The sequence below is a fragment of the Xyrauchen texanus genome, chromosome 15 (assembly GCF_025860055.1).
Source record: "Xyrauchen texanus isolate HMW12.3.18 chromosome 15, RBS_HiC_50CHRs, whole genome shotgun sequence".
NCBI lineage: Eukaryota > Metazoa > Chordata > Actinopteri > Cypriniformes > Catostomidae > Xyrauchen > Xyrauchen texanus.
The window spans coordinates 13811022-13836648 of record NC_068290.1 but is presented as its reverse complement, the minus strand read 5'-3'; the positions used below and the strand labels follow the sequence as shown (position 1 = coordinate 13836648).

The 25627-nt window shown below is 37.9% G+C and overlaps 1 protein-coding gene across 7 annotated transcripts in view; it reads right to left on the bottom strand.

Annotated features, from left to right (window-relative positions):
• Window positions 1–6958: 6958 nt before the first annotated feature.
• The window catches only part of LOC127656351 (receptor-type tyrosine-protein phosphatase U-like), a 319639-nt gene continuing 300970 nt past the window's right edge, over window positions 6959–25627 (bottom strand). For all 7 annotated transcript variants that reach the window (XM_052144640.1, XM_052144642.1, XM_052144643.1 and 4 more), the window contains 7 exons: window positions 24494–24629; window positions 23779–23928; window positions 20830–21144; window positions 18416–18541; window positions 14882–15039; window positions 11144–11279; window positions 6959–9864 (listed from right to left, as the gene is read on the bottom strand). In XM_052144640.1, the coding sequence (XP_052000600.1) occupies window positions 9802–9864; window positions 11144–11279; window positions 14882–15039; window positions 18416–18541; window positions 20830–21144; window positions 23779–23928; window positions 24494–24629 (1084 nt within the window). In that variant the 3' untranslated portion in view covers window positions 6959–9801. The remainder of the gene's footprint in view (window positions 9865–11143; window positions 11280–14881; window positions 15040–18415; window positions 18542–20829; window positions 21145–23778; window positions 23929–24493; window positions 24630–25627) is intronic.

The window sequence follows — 25627 nt, the reverse complement described above, 5'->3', positions numbered from 1 at the left end:
TCGTTTCAATGCAGCTTTACAGAAAATCATGCTTTAACAGAAAATTAAACTGTAATATTTATAAAGTCTTGAAGTCATCATTGTGTAATTTGTAAATTGTGTATAAAAATAAATAATTAAATAGTTAAATAATAATTGTATTCAGAACCTCAGTGAGCAAGCCGAAGGTGACTATGGGGAACACAAAACTCCATAAAATGCTGAAAAATAACCTTGGGTTAAACCAGGCTCACTGTGAGGTCCAGTTCCCCTCTGGCTAAACAGCATGAATGTAATGCTAATCTTAGTTATTTGTGTGTATAGTGCAAGTCATGGTTTAAAAAAAATTCAATAAAAATTGTAATCCAAGTAAGTGTTAAGGGTCAGTTTTTAAACAAAGAAGTTGTATGAACTGTAAGACTAATGACTAATCTCTTTGAAGTCCACCCTAAATTAACTGCAGAAGTTCACATAGATGCATTGCCATTTGTTAGTTGGCTGATGAAGTGTTTTGTTGGAAAAAAAATTGATAGTCTATGTATTACATTTCAAGAGTGTAGTCCATCAATAAACAAATGTGATGCAGACAGAGATCAATGCGGTGCATCGTAGTTCAACCGGCCGGTCATTTTGGTGAGGTCCATCCTATGTCCAAAGTTCAGGCAGTGGTATATGAAGTATCCGATGTCTTACAGATGGAGTTGGCATCAGTTCATCCTCTGAAGTCCAGCATAAAAGACTGAAGTGATAAAGAGGTGTATGCCTGGCTATATAGATGAGTCTTTAGTCTAGATTTAAACTGAGTGAGTGTGTCTGTGTTCTGAACAGTGTTAGGGAGACTATGCCATAGTTTTGGAGTCAAATATGAAAAGGATCTACCTCCTTTTGTGGGTTTTTATATTCTAGGACTATTAACAGGCCAGAATTTTGTGATTGTAATGAACATGATGGAATATAGCATGGTAGAAGGTCACTTAAGTACTGCAGAGCTAGACCATTCAAAGCTTTGTATGTAGTTAACAGAATTTTTAAATGAATATGAAATTTTACAGGTAGCCACTGTAACTATAATAAAATTGGGCTAATATGATCATATTTCTTGGTTCTAGTCAGTCCTCAGGCAGTTGCAACATTTTGAACAAATTTAAGTTTATTTATTGAACTTGCAGTACATCCTCCCAGTAATGCATTACAATAATCTGGTCTTGAGGTCGTGAACGCAGAGACGTAGAGTCCCCTGCAGGAAGCTGACGTCTCCTTCCCACAATCCAGCGCCAAGAACCCTAGGAAGGCTTCAAAGTGCCCCTGAGATGGACGACCAGGGACGAGGAGACCACTGTAAGTTTGGAGGTGGTGGAAAGACCACTCCATCCCCGGTGGAGGACCGGGAAGAGAATCTTTTGATTTTTGAATTTGATTTGCCTGAGGGGCTGCGGCACCCACATTTTCAAAGAAAGAGCTATTTCCTCATTTTCTGGGTCACACAGCCGGTGTTTACGGCCATCATTATCACGACCGCCGGACAACGAACGATCATGGCAGGCAGGGCACTACGGAAGTGGGTTCTCCACATTCACCCAGCTGCGGCACACATACCCACGCTCAGGCAGTGACGAGTCACGAGGGCGTTCACCCTCCTCCCCCAGTGTGCTAATATGGTGGGCACGCTGAGCAAGGTAAGTGCTTTGACATTTCACTCAGCACAGCCACAAGCTCAGGACACAAGACTCCTCAACGTGGCAACTCCTGCTCCTCCCCGCCACGAGGCCCCAGCCGCAACTTCCATGTCTCGGTTTTCCCTCGGCACAGACCCTTTCTGTCTTTCACTCTCTGTGATAGCGCCTCACGAATGAACGAATGAGGTTGATGCATATGAGACCGCTTCAGCACTGGCTTCAGACTCAAGTCCCGAGATGGGCATGGACGCATCGCATGGACATCAAGATGATCTGCAGCCTCATGTTCAGCCCTTGGACGGACCTAGCATTTCTGTGGGCAGGGGGTCCCCTTAGAGCAAGTGTCCAGGCATGTCGTTGTTATGACATACGCCTCAAAGTCATTACTATTGTGCTGCGACAGAATATCTGGTTCAGTCGAGGCTTTATTCCTAACCAATTTAGCCACAGTACGGGTGTGGTTATTTTCTATGAGTTTGTTAAAATATGGTGACCTGGAAGCTTTTAATGCCTGTCTGTAGCTACAGACACTATCCTTCAATGCACTGCAAAATACCTCTAATTTTGTATTTTTCCACTTGCGCTCCATTTTCCGATCTGCTCTATTGAGAGCAAGAATGTGATCACTGTAACATGGTACAGGGCTTTTTTCTTTAATTTTCTTTAATCGAAGGGGGGGCAACACTATCAAGAGAGCTAGAGAAGACTGTATTTTTATTTTTTGTTAGTACATTAAGTTTTTCTAGACTTTTTGTCTTACTGAGTATGTGAGACAATTCTGGAAGATTATTAGTGAAGCTATCTTTAGTGGTCGAAAGAATAGTTCTATTTGAACGATAGCGTGGTGTAGATTGAGTGACATTAGCTGATCGCAGCAAACAAGAGACAAGTTATTACGAGTTGTCATGAGACTATATTGGTAGACTTGGTGGTTAATGTGATAGTTAACACAATAAATTTTTATTCTCTCATCATTTACTAACCCTCATACCATGCCAGATGTTTATGACTTTCTTTCTTCTGCTGAACACAACAGCTATTTTTAGATGAATAACTCTGTAGGTGTATACAATGCGAGTGAATGTTGGCCAGAACTTTGAAGCACTACAAATCACATAATGGCAGTACAAAAGTAATCCATATGACTCCAGTGGTTTAATATATGTCTTCTGAAGCAATGCAATCGCTTTGGGTGAGAAACAGATCAATATTTAAATCATTTTTTACTATAAATCTCCACTTTTACTTTCAGAATGTAAAGGTGAAAGTGGAGATTGATAGTAAAATAAGGACATGAATGTTTCTCACCCACACCTATCATATAGCTTCTGAAAACATAGATTTAACCACTGGAGTCATATGGATTACTTTTATGGTGCCTTTATGTGATTTTTGGAGCTTGAAATGTTTGGAAGTTCTTGGTGAACTATCCGTTTAATCTAGTTAAGAAGCCTGCACTAAATAAGAAGCCATTTTTTACCGTGAAAATACTGTATCTTAAAGAATAACACCCTGAAAACATTTTTGATATATAAGATGAATGGTTTATCACATTTTAATTCCTTGTTAAGTATAAATATAACAAAATTTAGTGAGGTTTAAGTTTAAGAAAAAATTATAATTTGGCAGTGGTATAAGAAAAATAAACTTATCTTTTTATGTCTTATACAATTTTGCTTCCTAAGTAAAACTAATTTGTTATAAGGATAATATATTTTCTCTGGAAAACAATACAAAATTACTGATTAAGGAAATTATTATTTATTTATTTATTTTTGCCATGTGGTAGGAAAGAAAACTAGGACATTGGTAACAGTGTGCATATCCAATGTACAAAGCAAAACTAATATTTGCATACTGAAGTCACACTTCAAATAACATTAGAGAACACTTGCACATCTATGAGCTCTGTGTTTAAGGAAAACAACATGAAAACAGAGACAGGATAAAGACATGGAGAGAGTGTGTCTATGACCTCTCCAAGGACAGAGGGGAGATTAGCATCTGTGGATGCTGATCAGCAGAATGTCTTAAGAACCTCATGAGCAGAATTACAAGGCGGTGGGGTGCTGAAAAATTATTTCTGAAAAATCTGTACATTTTCATTCTGAATTCTGACTGAATATAGAAAACTCTTTCTACTCATTGGCAGGGTTCAGTGAATTCATTTGACACTTTTTGCTGTACATTTTCTCTAATTTTCTATGAACAAATTTAACTTTAAACTTGAAAATGTGAACATTATGGAATAGACCAGAAACTATTCAGGGGGAAATTCATAAAGACAAATTGCACCCTCTAATAGCATCCATTTATTAACACATGCTGTCTGTGTTGAACAATACCACATTTAACACCTTTGTAGTGAGCAGTAATACAGCAATGTTATTTGCGGAAAGCACTGCTGATATTTGTGAATAAGAGGTGCATTTGCACAAAAAACATGGACTTTTTTTTTAAATATGCATGACGCAGCATTACACTTGATTGTGAATGGCGAATAAGATGCAAGGTTTTGCACTGAAATATAACGTGCAAATGTGGCACAACTGTTTAGAGAATTTGCTCCTATACCTTCGCCCCTGTATGTAAATGAGAATGTGTTAAAGTTTCAGCACGTTCACGTTGTAGCATTTTAATGTCAAATTGGTGTCAATCACCATGTAATAAGACACTACATAGGTCACAGAGAAGATAAAGTGGAAACCAGAGATTTCTAAACATTGTGGAATTGAAGACTCAATCTTAACCATGTGAAAAATCTGGGCAAATAATAATTTATTGGGAATGGACTGCAGTTCAGTGTATGTGCTGTGACAGAGGGAGGTCTTGTCCTCTATCTGGCATGTCTTACTGTTCCAACATTAGATCACTTTGCATGCCTGTTGAATAATTCACATCTCCTCCTCGAGCTACTGTATGTCATAGCCTGGGAAACGTGTGTGTGTGTGTGTGTGGAAAAGTAGGAACAGAGAACAAAGAATTAAGAGAGGTAGGGTGGGATCAGGAGAGAAAGTACGAAAATAGACATTGTAGAAATAGAAAAAGAGTGATAAGGACCACCAGACTGACCCAGACAGGAGAAAACGGGAGAAAAATGGTGGCCAAAAAGGCAATGAATGAATGAATCCGCAAAGGCTGTGAACCTATACCACAAGAGCAGATCTGGCTGACAAAGCACAAGGATATTACATTTCAGTCCAAGTCACAGAATCATTCTCTCTGCTCAAGAAAATCTTTTCTCTATTTAGAATGTGCCCAATAGCAATTAGAAGTCTCATTTGTCTCCCAGACTGTGCATTCTTATGGGCTGTCTGATTATATCAAGCTAAAATTGGTATGAATATGGATTTGTGGACCGTACAATGTTCCCTGTTGCATGTGCTCTGACAGCCATGTTTTAGTAAATGCAGTGTTTACAATGATGTTATACAGTTTATATCAAATTAGGCTAGTCTCTTTTGAATTACTTTACAAAACAATTGTTGACCTAAATGGAGTTTTGAATGGCTCCTCTCGACAGTGGCGGATCTTGGCATACTTAAAGAAAGAATATTTTTTTCTGGTCCAGGGAAGGTGGGTTTGTGCCTATAGGTGACGTTGTTGCCTGTGATGTCTGGTAAGGACCTGCCTTACAACAGGCCTACAAGCCCTAAGTCCAGCCACTCTCAGCCTATTGCAGTCAGTCTGAACACTGATGGAGGGATTGTGCATTCCTGGTATAACTCGGAGTTGTTGATGCCATTCTGTACCTGTCCTGCAAGTTTGATATTCGAATGTACCGATGCTGTGCAGGTGTTGTTACACGTGGTCTGCTACCGCGAGGACGATCGGCTGTCATTCCTTTCTCCCTGTAGCGCTGTCTTAGGCGTCTCACAGTACGGACTTTGCAATTTATTGTCCTGGCCACATCGGCAGTCCTCATGCCTCCATGCAGCATGGCTAAGGCACGTTCACACAGATGAGCAGGGATCCTGGGCATCTTTCTTTGGTGTTTTCAGAGTCAGTAGAAAGGTCTCTTTAGTGTCCTAAGTTTTTATAACTGTTACCTTAATTGCCAACCATCTGTTAAGGTGTCTTAACGACCGTTCCACAGGTGCATGTTCATTAATTGTTTATGGTTCATTGAACAAGCATGGAAAACATTGTTTAAATCCTTTAAAATAAAGGTCTTTAAAGTTATTTGGATTTTTACAAAATTATCTTTAAAATGCAGTGTCCTGAAAAAGGTTTCTTTTTTTTTGCTGAGTTTAGTACATCTTGCTCCTCTTTTAAATTAGTAAACTATAGGCCACACAAAATTGTGAAAATTCATAAAGGCTGATAACATATCCCGCTTGCAAATTCCCTATGGATGATGCACAAACATGACATAGATTTCAATAGTTTTATCCAACTGATTTGGATTAAAAAGTCCCATAAATACTTACCAGTATAAACTGTTCAATCTTTCTATTTTATTTGTTAATAAATGAAATTGGAATGGTGTGAATCTTGACTAAAGAAGTTTACAGATGTTTATAGTAAATTTGTTGAAAGTAAAGTAGTAATTAAAGAAATGTTGTAAAGAAAAAGCATGATAAGTGTAAAGAAAAAAACGTAAGAAAATGCAATCATTTCTTTATTTATATTTTTTAGCCCTGAAATTATTTAATTCAGAGAACAATGCTTTCATATTGCTGACGTGTTATCCTTTTCTCCAAGTATTTTCTGCTTATTTATTACATTTTTTATATAAAATGAAAAGAAGAACATTGAAAGTGCCTGAGTAGAGTGATATCTGAGCACAAATGTTAAACAATTGAATTCTGAAGTTTTATTTGCTGAAATTTAAAATCTCAAAACTATTATTTTCTCTGGCTGCTGTTCAGACTTTATCACACATGCATTGTCTCTCTGTTAAACTCTCTGTTGAGCTGTTTTGCTTTAGACACTGGTTTAGATGACAGTGAATGAGCATTTTCGAGTAATGCAAAGAGATGCCTGTATCTCTCCCACACCTGGTCTTACTGTACAAAGAAGTCTCCATTCTTCGTACAGTAGTCATTATGCTCAGGACATGCATCAATTGTAATGAATAAGCATGCACTGCTCAAAACAACCAGTTCCTGTGCTAGGATGTGCAGTAAAGTTGAGCGTGTATCTTCTGGAAATGTATTTATGCAAATCTTTGCCACTGGAAGTGGGGGGAAAAATGGATATTGCAAAACTAACAGATGCAATAGGGCGCTGCCCCTAATAATTAGTCTAACTGATATATCAGTCTATCACTACGATAAATAGAAAAGGGGGCTTGAATAAATTAAGGCACAATAAAAACATCTTTCCAGAACTTTTTATTATTGTTTGAACATCCCATTCCACCCCAACCCTCAGTTCCCCAATGGATATATGCCTCCATGTCCTTTTCCTGTCCCACAAACACATGGTCAAAAACACAGTTATTTTTCAGATCATTCAGTATCATACTGAAACACTTGGAAGGAAACAAATAAACAAACAAAACACACAAAAAACAAGGACCTGGCTCAACAGTTGTTTCAGCACAAGTCAAGAGTGGCAAAAGTCCCCTTCTCTCACAAAGCGAGTCACGGGGGACAACTACACGGTATTAGCAGAGGTGACTACCATTATAAGATGGCTAATGTCTTTGGAATGAGCATGGCAAAAAACAATCGTTAGAGGGTTATAAAGTGACTAAATGGGCATTCTGAAGGGGCGACTTTGGAATGGCTTTTAGAGATCATCCACCGTTGACTGCGGATGTGTCAGATCTTTTGGCGGCATATTCAGAAAATAGGTTTTACAGTATACAGTACATTCAACTCTTTCTATTACTTTAAAAATCTGGCCAAACAAGCTTTATTCACAAACTATTCACAAAACACAAATATACATCTATATGTACACATACTTTCCACTGTAAATTTGAGTGTCCAGGCACTTTCCAAAAAATCCAACGGTTCTAAAGACATTGTACTAAAATAAGTGACAACACTGTCGTATTAGCACCCCTATCTGATCACAGCCTGGCATATCTTTCTGATCAAACATTGTTTTTTATATGGTTTTTGTGTTCCCCTTAACTAGCTTGTTAACACCATCTGGCATCTCCATGTGGATTGGGGCAATCTAACGTCTGAGATGCTGTATGCAGAGTAATAATGAAATCCTTGGGAGCAGGCCTCTATGGCTTGATAACTTGGCATCTTGCTGATATGGCAATTTTGAACATTTCACAGTTGGGGTCATAACAATTTGAGCATATTGTGTCTCTAATACTGATATAGATATTCTTTGACTCCTCTCAGTTTGTGTTTGTATCTGAAACTATTGTAAATTAAAGCTGAAGTGTAAATTTGTTTGTCAAAATCCTATACTTTTTTCGTTTCCCAGCTTAATATGCATACAGCTCTAAGTCATTTATAGACTGATTTCTGTGAGAAAAAATGTGTAAACATTGTGGATCTGTGGCACTATCAAAATGTTGCTCTGTTAGTTTGATTATCCGTCCAGCCTGACACAGCAACATTGGCTCAAACAATAGCTTGAGCTTGGGGCAGGATACACCTGTTTGTTCGACCAACGGTAAACAGAGGGAGTGATCAGGAGACGTTAAAAAGATGTTAAAAAAACATTATTTTAAAAATTCCGTTCAGTGATGTTAGTAGTGCAGAAATTACACACTTCCGCTTTATTGACGGTAAACACAGTTTCACTTGGTAATTGGTATTTTTATTATTTAATCTTAGCTGTCTCCACTTACAGGACATCACCAGCAGACTCTTAACCATCTTATTTGTGAGGCTATTGGAGGAAAACACCAAATAAAACTGAAAACATATTGAAATAAAAACAGAAATGGACTGTGGACATATGAAATTAAAGGGATTCTTTGAAGAATCTTGAGCCCAGGGCTCCGCTGTTCTGTACACTCAAAAGCTGCACAATTGTTAAACAAAATCAAATAACTCAAAGTACACAAGTCAGTCAGATAAATAGTTACAAGTGAAAAGTAGGTTGCCAGCATCCCTTTCTCCACCTCTGTTCCCGTTTTCAGCGCTGTTGTAAAAAGCCTATTAACGGTGCTCTCTCAAAACTATTGAGCGAGGGGATAAAGGTCAGGCTGTAATCCATCGCAAGCTTGAGAATGCCATCATGTCTACCCCTTTCCTAATGTACTTCCTTTGCTTTAAGCACACAGGGCCACTGTTAGCACTTGAGACTTACACCTTAAGACTTAAGGGATTTCCAGCAGACGTTAAGTATATATACAGACGAGCGGAAAAAAGACAACAGTCACTACAAGGAAAGCCACAGTTTTCTGCCGACTCGCCTCTTGAGACATACTGTATGGCTCCATGTATAAAGGAGCAAACTCTGCCTCCAGTCGATAGAAGTATCAATAGGGTCGCTCCTCAAAAATAATTGTTTAAAACACTGTGGTTGCTAAAATGCAGTACCAAGGCCTTAGTCTAACACTGGTCGTACAGTTGAAGTAAAGAGGGATCGATGTCTTGATAGGCAGTTGATGGAATGTTCATTGTGTATGTGTGCATTTATGCATGCAAGTGTGTGTGTGTTTGTATGTGTTGTCCATTTGGCTCGTTTTAAGGGCATGGCAGGTGCCTGACTCCTTTTAAGGGCCATGGTACAGATGCTAGACTCTCAGCTCCACCGAGCTGCACAAGAAGAGACCTCCTCCAAGTGATGTTTATTTCTGCTCTTCAGTCCAGTCAGCCAGAGAGAAAAAGGCAGGTGTAAAAGTAAAGCTGCTGTTTTTAGAAACAGCTCACAGTCTCTTTAAGCAGAGATAAACCAACCACCCAGCACCAAGCCAGGTTTTGGAGCATTTTTGCAGAATCGCTCACAGCTCTGGGGAAACAATATGCTGAAAATTCTCAAAAACAGCCATGACAACAGAAGGTGTAGCACGTTTAGATGTTTGGGGTGAAAAGGCAAAAATATCTACTGCCCGGTTTTTGTCATTGCATCATCTCCTTCATTATGTGTTTTGAGTTAGAAAAGATGACAGGAAGAAAGGGAGCGAGAAGCAGAGGGAGATGGGCTTGTTATAGTAAGCCTGCCAGTGGTCCCGCTCCAAGCATGGTGATCAGCTTGGGCTGGGATGGGGAGGAGGAGTTCGCTATCTGACCTCCAAGCAGTCCAAATACTCCAGAACCAGCTCATAACAGAAACGATACTGCTCCTATGCAACACAGACACACAAAATTAGAGAATTAGTGGTATAATTCAGTTCTATATCGCTTGCGTGGCATTTGACTCGCCTTTTGACTAGCACACCATTTCCTATTGAACATACTTTCATTTTATAACTTTTTATGAAAAAAAGGTCATCATGATAAAATCAATGAGTGAATGGATTGACAATGACATAAATATTTGTGTTTAGGTACGTACAATGGTCTCATTCATGAAACACGAGCAGAATACATTTTGTGTAAACGGTTCGTAAAGCCAATACTACGCAAACTTTCAGATTTATGAAAATTTTTGTATTTTCAAAATGTTAGTCATATAAACAAAATTTACACCTGCTCCCGACCACGTGTAAATCTTGCATAAGACATACGTGTTACGTTCTTTGAGACGATCTGCCATAACTACATTTTGATAGAAGTAAAATAAAAGTAAAAAAATAATAAATGATTGAAGTGAAATTAACCTTAAAAATAACAAATATAAACATTCACAGTTTAGTTTTTTTCCCCCAAATCTGCTTATTTCCAGCAGAAGTTAGTCATGTTTTTTTTATTAAATTTAAAATAATACATTTTATCGGCAAATCGCATTCAGTTGACGAATGGTCAGTGGTAAAAACATAAATTAACAAATCGCGGGCAGGTGCGTAAACAATACAATGGTGGAAAAAAGATAAAAGCCTGCACACTGTCGTATAGCTTTTAAATCTGTAATAATATATATTACAGAATTTCGGTCAAAGAACTTCTTCACTCATTCTATCAATTTCTTTGAAGTTTGTTCTTGTTGCAAGGGAAGGATATACAGTCCATTATTTACTCGAGAAGTTTCTCCAATGATGCTGGCGATGTGCTCAACTGAACCAGAGAAGGTTAATGTTGGTGGACATCCTCCTGTCAACACCGTTTTTTTGGTTGTTGGTAGATAGGATGTTTCAAGCTTCTTGGAGATTTCACCATAGTTCTTCTATCTATTTAGGCTGTCACAATTGCTTATGTTGCTTCATCATCCCAGTCTTTATGTTCAGTGTGGGGCTCTGTGGGGACCATGCCATCTATTGCAGGGCTCGCTGTTCTTCTATTCACAAAAGCAATGTTTGGGAGTCTAAAATGTAAATTTCCTATTGACACCCTAAAGCTGAAGATAAATATAACCATCTTGAGACAAGTTTTTGTAAGCATCTTATGTGCCTAAGACTTTTGCACAGTATTGTAATTCTATATTGATTGTATACATTTTTACAATTACTACTTCTCTGTACCTACCAGCGTCTCAACCATATTGGGTTTAGCATTACGAAGGGTTTTGACGGCATAGAAGACATCCACCATGTTCTGGTATTGGATCATCTCCATCAGGATGTTACTGGCACAGTATGTTCCACTGCGGCCACCACCATTCCTACACAAACAACAACAACCAAACACAGTTGTCACATGCACAAAAAAGACATAAATTGAGAATAGCAGAAAACCAGATTTGACTTGTGTTGCAAACAAATACTCAGTTTTCAACAGAAATATCACACATCAAGTTAATATGAAACCACCCTGCAAAAGAGGCATACAAAAAGCTTTTGAAGATCCCTGAGGTCTTTTGCTATGTATGCACATGGCCCAGCGGCAGTAGCTAGATGAAGCAATGCTGAGATAATCAATTGCAGTCAGTGCTTTGGCAGCTCTGGATTTAGTGCTGAGAAAGGGCTGCGCTGTTCTGTATTAAAGCATAATTGATTTCATCTCCATAATCTCTTCCCTCTGCCTGTGGTTGGTAACACTGTGTGACAGCCTTGAGTGATGTGCTTCTAGGAGGCAATGGGAAGGGAATTCGTGCCTGGAGTTTGAGATGAGATGCCTTGTGGGTAGTAGGGGAGACAAAAGACACAGGGGAGGTGGAGTGGGCAGCTAAAAGGATAACTCCAATGTTAACACCTTTCCTCAGATCATTTATTTTGGCCGGAGCCACTGGGTATAAGTCAACTTGCTGTTTAGAAAATATTTTATTTTTGGAATGTGATGATGGAGATCCTTAAAGGAAAGGCATGTCCTTTTTTTGAAATGTTAAAGTACTTTTTTATAACAGCTTAATAGCAAAGACCTTTGTAGGTAGATAAGCTGAAACACTATGGGGGTATTTGTTTATTGCTCTGTTTATTTGAGTATCCCAACCAAGCTGACACAGTATAATTGGCTCAACCATTGGTGTGTGGTTGGGGCGGAACTATCTGATTGTCAAACAATGGAGGACAGGAGGAGTGTTTGTGAAATCTGTTTACAAACAGCACTTATGTTTGCCATATGGTTTAGTGGCACTGATAACACTGATTACTAGGCATGCCATAAAATATTGAGATATCGATATTGATAGACATGTTATTTTATCAATACATTCTTAGGCATCAATATATTAACATCAGCTGACATTAATTTAGAATCCTAATTTGTGTGCTTTACAATTCATTGCCAATTGCATTCCATTAAATGCAGTCTGACGTAATACCTTTGGGAGACCACAAGGGGGTGACAAATCATTTACTGAAGCTGGTCGTGGCATGGACAAGGCATCAAACATTACTAGCTGATGGCAGTCCAAAGTTACAAAGGTTTTTGCATTTCTTCAAGAATTAACAAATTGATGTTGATGAGTTTTTGCAGGTTAGTGTATGAAACTGGTGTAACTGTACAAACTGAACGATTAGAAATGATGATGTTAATTATGCAATATCCCTGTCCTGTATGTAGCTGTCATGTTCACTGTTGTCTTTTGTTTTTTTTTGCTTTTATGTTGAAGTTTAGTTTAGTTCCTGTTTGGTTTTTTGTAGTCCTTTGTAGTTAATTTTTATGATTGGTGTTCTATTGATTGTTTCTTCCAGGTGTCCCTCATTCCCTTGTTTGTTCCTTTGTGTATTTAAACCCTGCCTTTCCTTTGTTTGTTTGTCGATCGTTGTATGTGTTAGCTCCTTGTTCCCGTTCCATGGTTTCCTTGTATCACTCTCTAGTTGGAGGTTCCTTTTCCCATCGTGGACGTTTTCTTTTCCCCAGTGTTTGTGTTCTTTTGTTTATTAATAAAAAACTGCACTTGGATCCAAACCACCCGTCTGCCTTCTCCTGCTTCCAAATCATAACAGTAGCATTGAATAAGTCTTTCATTCAAGTTGTCAAACCACAAAACAAAATACTTGTAACTGAAAATACATTGTGTATGCTCTATGAAATATACACAATAACTCATCCAGTAATGACTAGAGTAAATAATCTATGTCCTTTGATTTAAGGGAAAAGTATGCGAGTTGAGCTCTGTGGAGCTGAATAATTTTTAACAGCCTCAGAAGACGGCAAGCCCGCTGTGTGCGTAAATACCGTAATTGAATAATTGTTTAGAATTTTAGAATGTGCCATGTCATCCACCTGTACAAACTCCTTTAATTTATCTTGCCGCTCACACTTTACCAAAGTTGTGTTCATAAATATGTTTGAAAAGACAAAGACTGCTGTGCAACAAGCAGCCCTATTTACTGTACAGTATATTTACATTTATGCATTTGGCAGATGCTTTTTATCCAAAGCGACTTACAGTGCACTTATTACAGGGACAATCTCCCCAGAGCAACCTGGAGTTAAGTGTCTTGCTCAAGGTCACAATGGTGGTGGCCGTGGGGCTCGAACCAGCGACCTTCTGATTAACAGTTATGTGCTTTAGCACACTACACCACCACCACTCCACTCTGAATTTCTGTATATCTAAAACATCCCGATTATTGTTGTGTGAAAAAGGCATCGGTCCCTTTTTTAAAGGCAAGTGTACAGATTAAACAATTTATCTTAAACATGTTCATTCTTTTTTCTTTTTTTTTTTAATTGATGATTTCAGTTTATAATTTTTTTTCATTTGTTTACACTGGAATTCATTATTTTGCATATCATTATCTCTTATCTGGCTCACTGGCAAACTGAGTCAGGGGACACAGTAAATACAGATAACTTGACAGTGACCGGCAAGTTAATGGTGTAGAATTAATTTAATATGGATACTCTCATGATACCATCTAATCTAAGAACTTTCATCGAACAAATGAGAGTGGGGTCAGCGTTTTCCAAAAAACTCTGAAACATGCTGACACACAGGTTTGCCACTACCTATATTACTGATGAAGAGTACAACTGCACCTGCTAAACCAAACATATCTCTTGCTGTGCAAGTCAAATAATACAAAATAAAATCTGTTGTTTGCACCACTGGAAATATCACTCAATGACATGCTACAGAGGACATTTAGCAGAAGTGAAAAACAAGGTAATTTAACGAGCCGTGATCACATCATTAAAAGAGAAAGCTAGATTCCTCATTATTTTACATTTGACCATTTGTTGTATCTGCTTAGCAGTATATAAAATGTATGTTTAATGAAAAAAATACATAGTTGCAGTTGTAAATTACTGTGTTGCAGAAAGCCATGGACAGAATGCTAAACAATAATTAAATCAAAACAGTCACAGATATATAAAGTATGACTTTCCTCTTACACTGGAATTGTTAAAACTAATAGTTCCAATAACACAACAGTTAGTCCAGATTTCTAATCTGATTGGACAAGCAATGTTCAAAGAGTGCTGATATTTAGTACATTACAACTGGGGCGCTTGATTGTTTGAATCACTACGCATGTCAGCGTTTAAGACAGGCTGTCAGTCTCTGCAATGCTGCAACAAGCAACAGCTGATTCTGCTTTGGCTTTGTTTGGAACAACTTTGTTTGTGGAGTGAAAACAGACAAAGTTATGCTACTATGTCTAAAATGTAAATTTCTCAACGTTTTGTTTATGGAACTGTTGAATAAAAACAATTTCACACTTGAAATCATAAAACAAACAAACAAAGTATTTAAATGATGTTTAAAACTAAAGTCATCAGGCCTTGTTTTTAGAAATCTTTGCTCTATATCAATAAATGTTGTTAATTTAGTTAGAAGTGTGTGCTCAGAGTATATGTCGTAATACTACTCACAGGCAGTGGACCACAGTACGACCTTCTCCACACTCCCTCTGCCACTTCTGCACGTTGGCCAGCAGGTTGAGGAAGGCCTTTTTGGAGTCGGGCACGTCACGATAAGCCGACCAGCGAAGAAACTGGAACTGGCACACAACCAGCTGACCCTCCTGTAGCTTCACATGGATTTGAGACAGAAGAGAAGAGGTAACAATCACTTATGCATCACCAGCTGTGAATTTGGGCTTGTTTATGAATGTGTACAGTAGAGTAGGGCTGTTCCCCATGAGCTCTCAGCAGTGCCAAGTCAGCAGTGTTAGGTTGTGATGAATGAGTCTCTACTGGGAAAGCATTTCACTCAGGGGAGAAAGAAACACAAAAAACCCTGATACATGCCTTCTGTGGCTCAAAACATAGGTGTAATTAATATACAGCCCTGAGGCACACCCTGAAATGGCCCATAGGTTTGCTGGGAGGAAATAAGTGCACTGACCATAGCTGAACAACATAAATATCTTTAACAAGTTGAACATAATGATTATACAGTAAAACTGGTCTTCTGATTTGTAAACAATTGACAAGGCACACAAAAATGACCCTCTGTGGCATGCTCATTTATGTATATCTGCTGGCTTATGAAAACGTATTTCAGCATCTGCCCTTGCCTGGGAAAGAAGCGCCATGTGAAGTGTCATGTGCTGATGGTATGAAAATGAATATTTTGAAATAGCTTTTCCACTGTTCTTTAATTGCTCTTACAGTGTTGGCTGTCAGAATAAAATGGACTGACAAACCCTGTTTAATATACCACTTTAACTTGTAGTCCATTAAACCGTGATCTGAATGTAATAACCAACAAAGTAATATAAAGTGGTACAGGGAAATACTCAAAGACTTTCAAATAGTACTGAAAAATTATACTCAAGTAAAAGTACTGTTACTTCTTAAAAAATGTAATTTGAGTAAAGTTACCTGTCCTAAAAACTACTCAAGTAAGAGTAAAAGAGTAGCTCATTTAAAAGTACTCATGAGTAGTACAGAGTTGAGAAAGTTCCTTTTATAAAAACTCGATGCTACAATTTAAAAATGTACCACACATACCCTAATTTACATTCCCTTCCATGGTTGTTTGCCAGAAAGAATACAAAATATAGGTATTTTATAGGTGTTTGTGACTGACAACTTTTAAAATACATCACTTATATATGATAGTGTAAACACTACATGAATCTGATTAAAAAATAAATAAATAAAAGGGTGACATGATTACAGAAATGAAAAGATAAATATTTTTTTTTCAATATCATGATGTATGAAACAATTACATTAAAATAATGCATGGTCTAAATTCCCTTAATGCCGACTGAGAGAGTTATTGTTGTGCATAAAACATGTTAAAAACATTGCAAGGAATGCAAAAAAAAAAAAAAAACACAAAAAAAAACAGGGTCACTTGGCACAAAAGAGGCGGTAGAGCAGAAATTTTAATTCACACAAAAATTTTAATTCTCTTATTATTTAGTCACACTTATGCCATCCCGGATGTGAACACATTTCTTTCATCAGCAGAACAAAAATTAAGATTTTTAGAAGAATATTTCAGCTCTTTTGGTCCATTGTGAATGGGTGCCAAAATTGTGATGCTCCAAAAATCACATTAGTCAGCATAAAATTAGCCTAATCCATGTGACTCCAGTGGTTAAATACATGTCTTCTGAAGAGATATGATAGGCTGGGTGAGAAACAGATTTTATGCTGCCTTTGTGTGCTTTTTGGAGCGTCACAAATTTGGCCTCCATTCACTTGCATTGTATGGTCCTACAGAGCTTCTTTCTTCTGAAAATCTTAATTTGTGTTCTAAAGAAAGAAAGTCATAGACATCTGGCAAATGTAAATGATGAGAGAATTGAGAGCACATGGGGGGCCACATTGTCCTCCTTTTGAGATACAATGTTCCACAATGATTTAGTTTGTGACTGGTGGAATGCTCTGCCTGAAACATTGCACTACAAAGATTGACACTTTTCTATCATGCATTAGAAAAAAACCATGATAAAGGTTAATCAAAAATAAGTGTATCATCTCTACTTTCCTGGTAATTTATTATACAAATTAACACTCTCTCTACATGAGGGGTCAGTATTATTTATTTATTATAAGCCTTTATATGACATAGCGTACTAGACAGTGCTCAGTTCGGTTACATGTACACTTCAACATTTGATATGTCCAACAATACATGTTCACTTTTGACCAAACTGACTGCGTTTACATTAATGCTTCATCAAGATGGGCATTGGCGGAATTAGAAAGTGTATTTGATCATTTAAGCGCATAACCGCAATAGCGCTCAAACATTAGTTCCTGTCAATCAAACAGCATGCAGAGACAGACGTCAGGGAATATAAAGTCAATCTTTTATATTTTATCTAGATCAACCAACCAGTAGCTGTCTTGCTATCGTGGTCGATATAATGAACACCCCTGTTCTAGATGTAGAACATAGGCTAAGTATAGCAAATTACTCAAAAATGTATCATCAATATCATGGACATCTCTCTCTCTCTCTCTCTCTCTCTCTCTCTCTCTCTCTCTCTCTCTCTCTCTCTCTCTCTTTTCTTCAGATAAACATCAAGATAATTTTATCGCCCAGCCCTATTGATAAAATTGCCTTACTCTCCCACATCAAACCCAATAATCTCAGAGATAGAAAGCTGATATACAGGCTACATTACAGAGACAGAATCTAGTAAGCAGAAATATGAAATGTACCTCAATATATTTCTTCAAATTAGAGGCAGGATTAATGCTGATATCTGGCTTGATCAAGTTAAACTAACATGACACAGTCATGACACGAAAATCCCTTTCAGGTGTGGCCGTGATTTTCAGGTGTAAACTGTTCAGGTGTAAACTGTGCACATCCATAGCAGTTAGTGCCAGCTCACCAGCTGCCATTCAAATTTTTTATGTGTGATTTGATGGTAGTCAGGAGACTCTCCCTAGCCAATCATGTTGATAGATAAAAATAAAATCAGGACAGGAAAGTAGCAAACACAGACGGTGGGAAAATAGCGCATTAAAAGTACAATTACAGCACTTAAAATGTACTCTGGTAAAAGCATGCCAAAAAATTATTAGCAACTTAACCTGTTGTAAAATGAAAATGAATTATAGAAGAAAATCATAAAAGCCCTGGAGTGGTTATGCAAGGAATTCTCCCAGGAAATTACTCAGAATCTACACAGTATTTTTAGAAAGAAAATTAGGAGACTCATTTACCACAGGTGGATGGCTCTTTACCTTATGTGCACCTTTAGAGCCCCATTAGAATCAAGTCAGTAATCTTTATTTTTAATCGCTTCTGTTATAGATGTAATTTTGCATAATTGCTCAATTGAAGCAATTTCTTAAAGGGAGTGAAAATAATAATGATTAACTTTATGATAACAAAGGAATCGTAACTGGCTAGGGGTAAAAATTACTGGGATAATGTTGAAAAAAACATTTGTATTATAGAAAGTATTATGACTAGTCTGAAATGAAACTCACTCTTGTCACATTTTTGACCCGGAAAAGACGGGTGATGATGTCTTCATCTGCAGACATGGACAGAAACTCCACTTGCATAGGACCATACTGCTGAAGACCAGGTTCAGGCCAATACTGCACACAAGGCTAGAAAGAGAATGAAAGACAGAAGGAGAGAGAGAATTAATGAATAAGGGAGACACATTCACAATGCTATGTGTATGGTTTTTTTAAGGTCAAGTTTCTTTCAAGATTTTTTTAATAATTTCTCTACATTAAAAGAAACACTTTAGAGAAGTTGGTTCTGAAAAAGGTTCTGAATGGAATCTAGAAGGGGTTCTAAATGGAAAGGGGTTCTAGAGAAAGAGGGCTTTCTTCAGGGAAAAGGTTTTCTAAATGGAAATAGTTTCTTGTTTAATAGGTTCTAGAAGAATCTTCAGGGAAAGGGTGTTTTGAAAGGAAATGGGTTCTGAGGGGAAAGGAGTCTGAAGGGACAGGTTTTTTTTAAATGTAAGGGGTTCTGAGGGGAAAGGGGTCTGAAGGGACAGATTTCTTTTAATGGAAAGGGGTTCTAGAGAAAGAGGGGTTTCTAGAGGGAAAATTAGTTCTAAATGGAAATAGGTTCTTGATTGAAAAGGGTTCTAAAGGAAAACAGAGTTCTTCAGGGAAAGAGGTCTAGAGGGTTAAGGAGTTTTGTAAGGAAATGGGTTCTAGAGGGAGAGGGTTTCTGAGGGGAAAACAGATTTCTTCAGGGAAATAAGTTCTAGATGGAAAGGGATTTTTGAAAGGAAATGGGTCCTAGAGGGAGAGGGGTTCTGAATGAACGTGCTTTTTAAATGGAAAGGGGTTCTACCGAAAGGGTTTTCTATAGGGAAAATTTGTTCTGAATGGAAATAGGTTCTTGAGAGAAAATGGTTCTAGAGGAAAACAGATTTATTCAGTTAAAGGGGTTATAGAGGGAAATGGAGTTTTGAAAGGAAATGGGTTATAGATAGAGAGAGCTCTGAAGGGAAAGATGATCTGAAGGGTAAATTGTTCTGGTGAGAAAGGGGTTCCAGAAGGAAAGGAATCTGAAGGGAAAGGGGTTCTTAAAGGGGAAAATGGTCATGTGGAAAAGGGGTTCTAGAGGGAAAAGGGTTCTAGAAAGTGAGGGATCTGAAGGGAAACGGCTATGATGTGAACGCTAAAAGCAACCGATAAAGAAGTATTTTGAAGAAAGAAAAAAAAAACTAAATTCACCAATTCCTTTTGGAGGCTTTATTTAAGGGAACTTCCTACAAGGCTGCTGCTCCCTATTCGCAGATTGTGCAGTCTACTTAGTGCACCAACCCCCTGGGGAGGGCACCATCTTAAGGCCCTGATTTATTTCTGGAGAAGTTGTTCTTCGTTGTATGTTAAGGGTTAAAAAGAAGTTCAAAACAGCTGAGGAACAGAATACTGTTTGCAAACATTCAGACATCAGCCACACCACTGTAGGAGGTATTTAGAAGTACATTTAAATATTAGGACACTCAGTAAAACCTTAACTAATGACTTAATGCCTCACTCTATTAGTAAAATATACACTAGATTAGTAAATGATACATTTTTAACCACTCAATGATAATTTTAAATATATATGTAGTAGAAAATGAGCAATTTGTCTCGTTTACACTCTGAATTAATGGAGCTAATGTGCTAACACCTATATGCAGCCATAATATGTGCCATTTACACTGTTATTGTAATTTATGATTACACTGCTACTACTGCAAAGATTGGTGAAAAAGAGTGTTAATGGGCAGAATACAGACTATTATGAATATTTGAGTAAATTTGATTCCTTTTGTAAATTAATTAAAAAACAATTCATGACATGTTCCTGGGAAATGTCTTTACGTGAAGGATAATACAGATGTAAGTACATTTTGCACCAGCTCTCTAATCACTCTACATGCCGGTGTGGTCATGTTGACTGATATTAACTGAATGAATGCCCTGAAAGGGAATTAGCTGCTCAAAGTAGGTGGAGCTCCAGGTCACACCCACCGACAATGTGGACCAATTGCAGTAAGGTGTTTAGCAGTCGGCAAAAAGTTGTACTAAAAGTTTGGCTAAGCGAGCTGTTCCGAACCACCAAAACGGAAGTCATTCATTGTTCGATTTTTTATGAAGTATATCAGGGTCGTCTGGCTGCCCTTCTTCGCACGTTATACAATATTGAAGGACCCCATGACAGTCGCTGAACACTCTTCCCGTCAGACGATCGTGGATCTGCATAGGTATGTAGGACACTAGTTTGACCAGCCACGGCCCTAAATAACCAGTACTTTCATCAAAATTTCTCCTTTTTTTGTTCCATGAAAGAAAGAAAGTAATACAGGTTTGGAATGACATACAGTAAGTGTTGGTTAACAATTCGTGGAATTTACTTTTACTGTTCCTCTCTTGCTTACCCAGGGAGAGTTAGACTGGTTCAGCTGATTCAGCATGACAACAGAGGTGCAGCCATAGTCAAACACCAGCCTCCAGAAGTCAGACGTCGTGCCAGGTAGCGGATGGGGAGATACGATGAAGGCAGCAGGCCGGTGGAAACTGTCCATCAGGGCAGCATTGATGTAGTTGTTGCTCTCACCCTCTGTGGTCACTAGGAAGGCCAAGGCCCGGTCCGGTGGGAGAACATCCATGCTGCGGTTCTTTTCCCGGTTTCGTGGTAACAGGGCGATGCTGCACTCTTCAACGTCCAGATGGGGTGTCACAGAGTTTAGTGTCTGGAAAAAGAGTGACTACATGAAACTCCTGTAAAAAATATTGGTGCTTTAGACATCTCTGTCAGCTTTGTGTTCAATCAATTGACAATGGGTGGATGAGTCATTATTACACTAATGAAAAAGATTTAAACTGAGATGAAAAGTTTGAAGGGCTGGAAGAAGAGAGGAGAAAAAGATCAAATAAAGCCATGCAATAAAATAAATAGTAGAAACCCTACTAAAAAACAGCTTAAACCAGCCTAAGCTGGTCAGGCTGCTCTGTTAACTGGTTTTAAAAGGGTTTTTGGGTCATCAGGCTGGGAGCCCAGTTGGCTGACCAACTACACCAGCTTGGCCAGCTGGGACACCAGCTTAAACCAGATAAAACCTGCAAACCATTTTAAGCTGTTTTGAGCTGTTTTTCAATCAGCAGGGAAAGGCAGGTAAGTTCTCAACCATAAAAAAAATGAAAAACTATCCAGCAAAGAAAGAAAAGTTAAATAAATTTAAGGAAAGAGCAGTAGAAATATTAAAAGATTTCTGCTGGCACATTGGTGATCACCATGATTTCCATTCCACATAAATAGCATTGTACATCTGGTGACTGCAGATGCCGAATACCTCTGACGGCAAGCTTTAAAAAGCATTTAATTTCACTCATACACTCGGTTACTTCTATTGAGGCTAACCTCGTACGTAATAAAGTTCCTATGAGTAATACAGTTCCTATAAGCTCAACAGAAATTGTTACAATTCAAACTGAGATGAGGTGTGCAATGTTCTCTTTATTAAAGTCTGTGTATTGTATTCCAGGAAAACCCAAAGGTAAAGAGATTTTGTGTTCTCTCCTACAGCAAAAGGAACAAATAACCACAATTTAAGACAAAAGATGTCAAGGTAAATGTCAGAAATATACGTGCATGGAAGGCACAGAAAATTTCTTCCATGAGCACCTAATAGCTATAGCACAATCTACACCATGTAATCCAAATCTACCTTTCCCGCACTTATATTTCCAAGCCTCATCATTTGTAATGTATGCATTACCATTCACCTGCAACGTAAAATCAGAAAAATGCAAGACAGAGGTAAGTGCAGAAGAGCAAGGATAGTTTAGTCTCCCTTTGAAATGTAGCTTCCCTCAGAATCAATAAAAGTATTTTCAGCGACATGTGTAGAGTGGTTCATCTTTTATTTAATAACCTTCACTGGCCTTTTTACTCCCTCAGGAGCTGTGGTAAAGTGAAACATGGCTGAGTACAGATCAGAAAGTGAGTACCGCTCCCAATGGACAACCAATGCAAGCGATTACTTATATTATAACACTTTTATCTTTACACTTACACTATCACCTATATTATTTATGTTTGCCATCTACAGTAGTGAATCAAAAAGTATTGATTAATGTTCAGTAATCACCACTAGTGAGTTTTCATCTATGATGCCCATAGGCATACAGTATATATGCGTGGCACCTTCAACAAAACAAATAAATGTGTGTGAAATGAATGATTCTGAGAAGTTTGGAAAGAGTTTCTTTTGCTCTTTTTTTTTCCTGTTAACATGTGTGTATATGTGTATTAATTTTGGTGTCATTATGCACGTGTGCCTCTGTGGGTCGCATGCCAAAAATCAGCAGATGTTTATGTCCATGAGAAGGCGACTACATCTGTGTTTTTTAAAGGAGACAGCTGGTTGTGAGCAGTATTTACATTTACATTTATGCATTTGGCAGACGCTTTTATCCAAAGCGACTTACAGTGCACTTATTACAGGGACAATCCCCCGGAGCAACCTGGATTAAGTGTCTTGCTCAAGGACACAATGGTGGTGGCTGTGGGGATCAAACCAGCGACCTTCTGATTACCAGTTATGTGCTTTAGTCCACTAATGATGGTGGCGTATTTACAGCACTGCTTATGTTCCCCAGCCATTCATGGTGCATGTTTCTGTGAGTTTTTGTGCATCTGATGATGTCGTCATGCTTAAATCAGCAAAAACACATGGGAAAGTTATTGTACTTCCTGAACAAATGCAGACCCAAATACAAGTTGCTTTCTCACTCATGTGAACCGTGCCATAGTTCCATAGCAACTGAGCACTGACAACTTTGTTCAGGTACTGTACTCTCAAGTTCAGTACTAGGGTCTGCTTTCCGTTCCGCAAAGTAGCATTCATATTACCTATTACTGACTAAACTGCCAGTGTGAAAGCCCCCTTATTCAACATTATTGATCATTAATCCATGGAAAGCGTTTCTGTCGCACTGTTCGTAGCTCAGTGTCTTGTTTGACTGTCAAGCTTGCTTTGCTCCACTGAGCACATTTAGCATTGAATTATAGCATTGTTTGACTTTGTTTGTTCTCTTTGCTTATACGCCTTTTCAAAGCAACTAAATATCATCTCTGTCATGAAACTGTGAAATCTGAAAATTACATGACTTTATTAGAGTTCATTACCATCAACTACCCTATATGGTCCTAAATAGGGAATGATTATCATCAATATTTTTGTCAGTTTTCCCAGAAAAGAAAGACTTAACTTGTTTATTTGTCAATTTTAGCAGTACACTCGCTAAAACTACCTGAAAAATAAAAGACATTGACTAAAAGCCAAAAAACTACTAGGGTCTTTAAATGAACGAGAGGTAGAGACCTGGAACTCTTCTCGAAGCTGTGAGGAGTTACTCTGAGAATCCACTCGTAGCATATCTTTGTAGGCGAGGGCAAACTCGTTAACCGGGATAGCCGTCTCCCCACACAGGCATGCCTCCAGAATGGCATCATGAATAAATATGTACTGCTCCTACAGAGAAAGAGAAAAAAGCAAAAGAAAGAGTGTCAGTGATAAAGCAGAGATATGCACAAAGATAGAAAAGAGCAGCTCAGAACAGGAATAGAGTAGAAGAATAAAAGAGAGAGGGGGAGAGAGAGAAAGCATAGGAGATGGCAGAATTTGTTTAACCTCTCTGTTCCATTGTAAAAATGATAATCAATCGCATGTTTAAAAGTGCACTGTGTGAGCAAGTACACATTGATCTAAATACACAAACACTTGTGGGATAGATTTATTTAAAGCATCTAGTAAATTATTAGTAATGTAATAAACAGTGAAATGACTGTGGGATTTACATAATAAAGTTCGGATATGCAAATATCGGAACATCTAAGCAAAAGCACATGCCTCTGCAGATGCAAATATTTGCATGCGTTCACTCCTATCAACACACGGATTTCAAGGCTAAACATCCTGAATATTCAAAACAACACCTACTGAGCTTATGTCTAGGCAAATGCAAAAGGAGTCATTTGCTAAGCATGCTGCCATATTTAGGTACAGTGAATCATGGGTAAAATGTGTGTGCATGTACCTCTGTCTGGATCATGTTGATGCGGCGTGAGCAGAGGGTCTTCACGCAGTTGTAGATGTCCACAACTCCCTCACACTCCGCCATGTCCAGCATCACATCGAGCACGATATAGCAGCCGGTCCGGCCCGCACCCACACTGATGAGGAAAAGTGATAGAGAGAGAAAATGAGACAACATGGCCAGTATTACTCTATTTTCTGAACGAATGACTCTTTATGAGCCCGATGTTTTGAATCTAAAGAATGAAACATAAAACCCATAAAGAGAGATCCCAACTCTAATTCTAGCTGAAGGCAGTAGGATACAGAAGACAAGGCAAGTTGACCAATCAGATAAAAGGGGCATTTCAGTGCTGCTCACACATGCGTATCAAATATTCAAGCCGTAAATAAATGTTTTAAACACTGAAGGAAAACAAAAATGGTCAACAGGAAATAAGTATCTGCTTATTTTATTTATCAGTGTTAAAACCAATAAAGAAAAAAAGCACATTTTTCATTTTTGGGTTAAAAAAGAATGGACGCAAAAGTACACAGATCCTTCTGGTCATTCAGTTTTTGTTTTAGATACATTAACACATGTTCTGAATATCTTTCAATACAATATTTAATATAATTATAGTAATAACATCTGGTAACTCACCATAGTTTCTATAGTTAGTGTTAGTACAGTAACTGTGAGGTAAATGTCTACAAGAATCCTGAATGTGCCTGTGCATGGCACAATGTTTTTTCTGTTTATGTCAGTGCAGTTTAGAACACATTTTGTTGCAATTAGTGGTATTTTATTAAAAATTATTAGTCTGTGTAAAGACCTTTTGCAAGAATCTCTTCTGTTCAAATACGAAATGGTCATATTGTAACATGCTGTTTAAGGCATTTAATTGCATTTAATATTTCTTTCTCAAAAGAACCAACAGTAACCACAAGTTATATCTCATAAGATGTCTTTTGGTCACAATATAATTCCCTATTCCCATATGTGATATTATATATTTTTGATGCTTATCACTATATTATTCTAAATTGTGGAAAATAGTAATAATAAAGAAATGAGTTGGTGATATTGGAATAAAGTACCTTTCTGTAAGAGAACACGGTTTAAAATGTTTCATGTATTGTAAGGAAAGTTCTC